This window comes from Limulus polyphemus, unplaced genomic scaffold (genome assembly GCF_000517525.1).
Source record: "Limulus polyphemus unplaced genomic scaffold, Limulus_polyphemus-2.1.2 Scaffold3105, whole genome shotgun sequence".
Lineage (NCBI taxonomy): Eukaryota > Metazoa > Arthropoda > Merostomata > Xiphosura > Limulidae > Limulus > Limulus polyphemus.
Window position 1 is genome coordinate 128,342 of NW_013668715.1, and position 8,167 is coordinate 136,508.

Genomic DNA, 8,167 nt, shown 5'->3' on the forward strand with positions numbered 1-8,167 from the left:
GATAGTAGTATCAAATCTGTAAAAACTTTGAACAAGTACAAAGAGGTCACGTGGTCGGTCAAATTGACCAAGCCCATATTGAGAGAGTTAATATAAAGTTTTTCTTGACAAGTTTTTAAGAATTATGTTGTTACACTAACTAACAGTGTGTTGTAAATATTTGTGCAAAAGTAGTTGTTGTTTTTGTACCTGAATGGTAAAGTTAATGGCCCATAATTATTGAGCATAAAATTTTAAGCTTAAGAAAGTAGCAACACTTTTGAAGTAGAGCACATGAAAATTACCCTTTAATCTTATAATTGAAACTTGTTTGTATTTTTACCTTAAAACAATTTCCTAGATCCTGCATTTATTCAGAATGTATCAATATTCATAGTTTATAAGGTTTAGGAATAAGTACCACTATTTTTTTTATCTGATAACTTTTCATTATTACTTAGAAAAAAGCTATAACAGCAGCATATTGTAAAGAAAACTTTGTCCTTTAGTTGATTACTATTGATTGACTTGCATAATTAATATATTTATTATATTTTAACTTGAATTAGTTTTTCTTTGTAGAATGATGGTGATTATATGTGCCAAAGTACAGAACAATCATAATTTTCCAAATAAACCTGTTTATTTAACTGAATAAAATATCTCTTCAAATATCAAGTATATACTCTCCCTACCCTTTATATACATAATTGTTGCAGGGGTAATTCTCACCTGGTTTAATCATGGATAAACTATAAATTATGAAATATAAATACTTCAACTTTAATTTTTACTGATGAACAATAGTTTTATTGAAATTAGTTGTTTCTTGTGCTCTCATATGTAATAAACAGCTAAACAACCCAGACATGAGAGTCCTGCTGTTGAAAGAGTATGTAAAACAACATTTTCCAGCCACTCCCGTGTTAGACTACGCTCTTCAAGTTGAAAAGATTACAACTTCAAAGGTTTGTCTTTTAACATTTCCAGAAAGTGTTACATTCTATGCTTAGAGCGAAATACAAAAAAAGACCAAATTAAGGAGTATGTTTTAAATTTCTGTGTTGAATTTTCCTAATGCTTATTCGTGCACTATCAAAAAGTATACATATTACAATGTATTTAATTTCTTTGATGTGCTCCATCAAAAGATTTTTATTCATACATTTTCCACAAATAACAAATGTTGCCTCATCTTCATATAAATATCTCACATGTAGCAGTATTGAGTAATCTTGGTTCTTTTCAGTTTTAAAAATATATCTAATAACTGTTAAATACTTGGCTCTATGGTATACTTGAACCTTAACATAATTGTAACTGCTGTATCATTTCTTTATGTTTACGTATAAGAGTTTAATATTCTAATGTTTCATTATATGTATCCACACGTGGAAAGGTATTTGTGTTTTGATTTATATAACCAAGACACAAGATACATATAACAAAACACTATAGTATTACTTTTCTGTTTTTCTCTCTCTCTCTTATTAATTTCTTTGACCAACTTCGTGACTTTAAAGATCACTTTTTAGGATGTAATAAAAACATTCAAATACTACTTTTCAACTAAACATAAGTAACATAAATTAAATACATATGTACAAACATATAATACACTCCTTATGTAATTTAAGTATATTAAAATATGCTCAAAAACAAATGAAATAAGTTAAAGCTTATCCACTATAGTTTATTTATAATAACTGGAGACGGCTTGAATGGGTAATGAAGAAAAACTTTAATATAAGTTTAATATAACAGCAAATGTACAACGTTTCGTCAAGGTTTTGTCACCCATTCAAGCCGTCTCCAGCCATTATGAATCTCAAAGTGGGTTCCTCATCATCGAATAGTTTATTTATATTCCTTTTTTTATTAAAATCTTATTCTAACTATATTTTCTCTCACTGTAGAAAAGCACATTGCACTAAGAGACTTCTATATATAAGAGACAAAGATTTGTAAGCATAATGAAATATTTTAACATAGTATGTATTATTGTATTACATGTAGTTTGTATTAAAATATTTCATTGTGCTTACAAATCGTTGTTGTGTGTATATACACACACACACACACACACACACAAGTATAATTTCTTTTGTTACTATAGAAATGCAATTTATTCCATAATTTAATACCTTAAACTTACTTTATTGCCCTCAGTAATAGTTTTTACAGTTTCACAATTTCACCGACTTTACACATTTACTACTACTTCTGCCCTCTTACCTCTATCTGTTTAACATGGCACCAAATATAAAAATTTATAAAATATTTTTCAAAGAATAATTTTTTATGTTTTACATTACATGCCCCAAAAAGAAATATCATGAAAATATTGTTCTTTTGGGATTTTCAATTTTCTCAAAATACATTCATTAAAATGTTTGCTGGTGTACAATGGGTTTTTTTCAGGACAACAAACATAGAATTTATGTAAGTTTTTCTTTTGGGAGCATGTAAGGTAAAACGTAAAAGAATGTACTGTACCATGGTTTTATATAGTTTAATGTTTAAGTTTATTGTCTACTTTTTTTTTAAAAAATCATGATGTTTTAATAGATGTATCTTTTCCTAATGATAATTAGAAACCAAATTTGATTCTTAATGTGGATGGCGTCACAGCTACAGCAGTGGTGGACTTGCTAAGAAACAGTGGCTGTTTCACCCAAGAAGAAGCCCAGGAATATATTGACATCGGAGTCTTGAATGGATTATTTGTACTGGGACGCTCAATTGGGTTTGTAGGTGAGTTTTGGGGTAAATTTTTATAAATCGTATAGATCAGGGTTTCTCAATCTCCTCCTCCTCCTTTTTTTGTAGTCCAAGACCTCCTTTCATGAGGATGAACAATCACACACACCCCTACATTTGTTAGGTAACTAAAAATCAACAAAGAATACGGTAAATATTAAATTTCATTACTTTTCTAGACAGTTCAAAGATGTAATTATTGCTTAGACTATATCTGTATGAAAGATAGTTTTATATGGTTTCACAATTCATTTCTCTTCATTTTGGCTTAGGACATTACCTGGATCAACGTCGGCTGAGACAAGGGCTGTATCGTCACCCATGGGATGACATCTCCTATGTTGTACCAGAATCCCTTATGGATTCTAGATAAAGGTGCTCATTATGTCAGTTTTGAAATACGATATACTACATACGATATATACATTAAAAAAAAATGAAGCAATCACTGTCTTTAGACATGGTGCAATTGTATTTAGGCAAGTTTGTAAATGATGCTTTCTGTACTTTGCTTTTAGTATACTAACAACAGGAAAAAAAATAGAAAAATATTGATTCCTGGTTGCTGTAACAATTAACTTTCTCTTTATCTTAAGTGATCAAAAAATAAGTGATGGCTATTTTACAACTTTAAAATTATAAAAGGCCTGAACATTAAAATCAGTAATTATTATATTCACTTTTTTATTTTTAAATTATGTACTTAAATTAACTTCATTTGTTAGATCTGAATTTCAGACACATTCCAAATCTTCACTCTCATCAATGAACTCTATACTAAAACTTTTGTGTTAACTCTGTTTACAAAGTAGTACATTTGGTGTCCATTTTTTTTTAACATAACATAGGCTTTCCTTTTATTAATTTTTTGTATCAAATATGAAGTTTTATATAGTTTATGAATTTTTGTTACTTAGGTGTTTTTTATGGAATGTTTTTTTCTTTTTGTTGATAGGAAATTAAAAGTACAAAGATTGAATTCAGTTAAATTAAAATTTTATGCTACATGTGATTTCTCTAAAATTATTATTATTATTATCATTTCATAAAGTAAATATTTACATCAAATGGAAAAAAAATTAATAGCAATATTTTTCTTTAAAATTGTATTCCAGTAAAATTTAAAAAAGATTTCGACATAAAGCATCTATGTACTGCATCTGCTTGAAAAATAGATGTGAACAACATGTCAACCTTGTACTTAAGCATTCATCAGATCTCTCTGAAACAGGATATCTTAAGTTATTTGTACAGTTTATCAGTCACAATAGAATGATAAATTTTTTTTATTATAAGAAGAACATCAGTGCAACATTTAACAAGGATTGTGAGGATTTTCTTTTTAATTTGTCGTGAGGATGAAATTAGTTTTATCTTTTTTATTTTACACAAAACTAGTGAAATTCTAAATTCTTCACAGCATTTTCATTATTGCTGAAAATGTCTTGAGGCAGATTTCTCTGCATTTTGTAATATTTTATTTGAGCTTAAAAAACAACAAAGTTTTAGTGAAAATAGATAAAGATAACTCTGAAGATTGTTGCACATATTATCTTTGTTTCATGATGAATTTTCCTTAAAATTGTTTAGCTGCCTGTTTTTTTGTACATTTAATTTTAATATTAACTGCACTTTAAAGATAAAAGAAGTGTTCATTGGTTGGCATCCTCTGCTGTAGATGAAGCTGATGCTACTTTTAACAGATGAGTGTTACTACATTCTGTGAGCTAAATATACTTGATATTCCCTCTAATGAAACTACGAAGTTAACAGAACTGTTTTGCTTGCTCTAGTTGAAAAAAGTAATCGTGTAAATACCAAGTTTTTAAAAAATATAAAAGTAAATTCATAAAAAATATTGCTCTTTATTTTGCTTTCAATTAGACCAACATTTGTGCTGTTGGGAGGCACATTATCACTAAAAATCTATCTGTTGTGAAAAGGCTACAAGTTAATTTTCTTTCCCTTTGAGGACCAAGCTGCATATTATTAAAGAGGGCAGAAATTGGTTTTTATTTAAATATACCTGTATTGTGAGGAGGTTGTTACACCTGTAAGTTATTTTAATGGTTCCCTTCATCACATCCCTCATCTCTAAAAGATTTTTCTTGTGCGTCTCATGAATTTTAGAATGTTGTTTGAATAGGGACATGGAGTATTGTCAGATATTCTAAACAAAAAACGGATTTCAAATATGTGCAGATAAAAGGAAATAATTTAATTAGAATTTATACAAATGATCCATTTAATTGCCTTCAGTGAATTTTGCTCTTTTTACACAGAGTCAAAACCTTTATTCGTATATTGTTTTTTACACATGCTACTTTGTATAGGAAACATATTTTTGATTCCTAAAGCTTTGATCTTAAAATAACTGTCAAATTCTACAGTAATATTAATAAACAAATTAAAGACATTGTGAGTTCCAGTAAACCAGATGATATACTTATAGCCGAATCCCCCAATTATAATTTGCTAAAAATTCGTTTAGTATGAAAGACATTTGTTTTTCCTTTTCAGTCATTTTTTCCTTTTCTTATTTTATTGTCCTTTTACCCTATACTGAAAAGATGCATTAATTGCTGATATTACTCAGTCTAAGTTAAAGTAATTTATACTGCTTTTTTGTTTGGCCAAATAATAAAGAAAAATTACCAATACATTTAACACAGAAAAGCAAAATAGTATTTTTAATTAATTTTCCATACCATTATCTTATATGAATTTTCATAAATGTACTCTTTTTATAGATGTATTTATAATGTACCTGGAAACTAATTCATTGTCATGACATAACAAAAACCTGGATGTTAGTTATTAATCTAGGGCAGTTTTAAAATTAATCAGATTATCATACAGTCTATCCAGTTTTTAAAATACAATTTGATACAATGAAGGGTTTAATACAGACTGAGAACATAACACCTTTTATAATATTTGTATTATTTCTATAATATTTTTCACACTATCATAATTAAATAGTATTGATAACTATAAATATTATGTTCCCTGAAGTTTCCATCAGTATGATTTGATTTATTTATTTATTTTTTATTGTATTTCTATAAATGTTGTAAAGCTAAAAACCGCTGTTAATGGGGTATCCTTTAACTTTGTGATTACATCAGATACTGAGATGAATAAGTAAGGAATGCATTCAATATGTGAATATTGATAATAATTGATGTTTACTTGCACTCTACTGTTATAATAATAATTTATTTTTTTACAAGCCAAAGTTCTATGAAAATTATACTTGCATATTTTGCTCTGAAATGTTTATCACAATTTTGCACAAATTAGGTTGGTGATTTAAATATTTTTTACTCAAAATTATACCAGTGCGTGATAGTTCAATTGAAATGTTTTTAACTGCAGAGTTTTATTTGGTGATTCTTGAATTTTGGCTTTTTATTTTATTTGAAATATATTTTGTGAATCTTGCTAAATGGTGGTTGGGCATTATTAACTGTATATTTTCATGCTTATCACATTAAACCAAAAACTTGCCCCATGCTTCAGTCTTGTTCTTTAACTGAAACTGAAAAATATCTTGCTGTGTATACATGTATACACACACACACACACATTCTGTATACCTTTATTCCCAAAAAAATAGATAACAAAAACTAATGCATTATAACGTTGAGTCAAACTACAACTGCTGCCAAATCAAGATTATCGCGTGCTTCTTTCAATCAGTTGTACAAAACAAACTCAAGCTGCAAAGAAGGTGATTAATTTTTGGTCATTCTTGAAGCTGGAAGAAGATGTTTAAGTTAACAGAGTTTAAAGAAAGCACTTACTTTTTACACTAAAAAGCTAATATACGAACTTTAATTTACAATACCAAGATTTCTACAGACCTGGAAAGTCGAGGAAATTAAAATCAGACCATTACTCAGGGAAATGAGTTTTCCATGTTAGGGAACATTAAATATGAAAAACATTACGAAAGTGAATATTTAATAATCACATGAGAGAAGCAAACATTTTTATATCTTGTTTGTTTCACATTGTAATAGCGTAAAATTAATGAACAAATATAAGTTACGTACATTAATGTAAACAACAAACATGTATATCCAACAGAGTTAATTTACAAATATTGATCAGGGAAAATTTAGTAATAATGTCAGAGAAACATATAAAAATTTGTGTGGGAACCTCGAATACCAATGTGGCAAAGAGAAGTAAAGGTTATAATTACATAAATGACTGTATAATGTCTCTCAAAATATGATTGCTTCTATTTATTTTATTAAAAGAAAAACTTTTTTATATTTTATTTAACCACAAAGTATCGGATAAACGCGTCAAATAAAATGGCGCTTGTCAAAAGTTGAAATACGTATGTGCTAAACAAGTCTTACTCGCACGTTGCTAATAGATTGTTCAGTGACATGGAGTCGGAGAATTTACAGAAATTATAGATCAAAATCCATTTCTTTAGATATATGTGTGTATTTAAAAATAAAACATTCAGATTACTGTTATTAATGTATTCTACAAATGGTGATTCAGTGCAAATAAACCTTCGAAAAATTCGCAGAAACTGGATTAAAAAAGTAAGTTTCAGTATATATATTTATCCAGGGGTTAAATTCTGATTAATTTCTATTCAGATTATCTATATAAATGAATATTTTAAATAAGTTTTAGCATCATCATGGTTTAAATTACCCAAGTCAAGTTACTTCGTCGCTTTATACAGATTAAATAAGGTCATTTATAATATGATTGAAAGTTTGCTTGTGTGTTAACACCAACAGTAACTTCCGCTGCATTGAACCACAGGGATTCTAAGTTGTTAAACTTTTAAATTAATTTACTAAATCTGAATGTTGAAATATTGGAAAATTTTAAAGATTATTAAAACCTACTTTCGTTTATATGTACAGTTGTTTTAGTTCAATAGGAATTCTGTTACCTCTAGATTAGTAACTATCATCTTTTTTGTTTTCCATTAATAAAGATCAATATTTTCTTTCTAACTGTTGCTAAACGCATGTTAAATAGTGCTAAGGCACCTCATACTAGGTACATTGTAAGTAATAATGCTAATGTTCTACTGACGGGTAATACACCTTTCTTTTTTGTATAAAATCATTGCTTTTGGGCATGCGAATTTAAATAATGCTAAAGTTTTCCAGGAAAAAATAATGCATTGCTTCTGACAAAGAAAAAGGTAGGGTGTGGTCTGAAGATTAGGGTGCAGGCCTATAGAGCTGAGGGTTCGTGGCTCGAGTCTCGTTGACGCAAAATAAAATCTCGTTCCGTACTTTGAGCCCGTGGATACATTATAAAATTGATGGTGAAAGCGGTGAATTAAGAGTTGGCGGGGGGTTCTGTTGACTATCTGCCTTCTCTCTAGTCTGTCAGTTCAAAATTAGGGCCCCTCGACGTGGATTCCTGTACGTGGTGAGGG

General features: G+C 28.7%; 1 protein-coding gene across 1 annotated transcript in view; it reads left to right on the forward strand.

The window, feature by feature from the left end:
- Positions 1-3,153, forward strand: part of LOC106468669 (ATP-citrate synthase-like) — a 54,976-nt gene extending 51,823 nt beyond the window's left edge. Inside the window, exons 25-27 of the mRNA XM_013929104.2 lie at positions 834-947; positions 2,574-2,733; positions 3,012-3,153. Of these exons, the coding sequence (XP_013784558.1) occupies positions 834-947; positions 2,574-2,733; positions 3,012-3,112 (375 nt within the window). The 3' untranslated portion in view covers positions 3,113-3,153. The remainder of the gene's footprint in view (positions 1-833; positions 948-2,573; positions 2,734-3,011) is intronic.
- Positions 3,154-8,167: the final 5,014 nt, after the last annotated feature.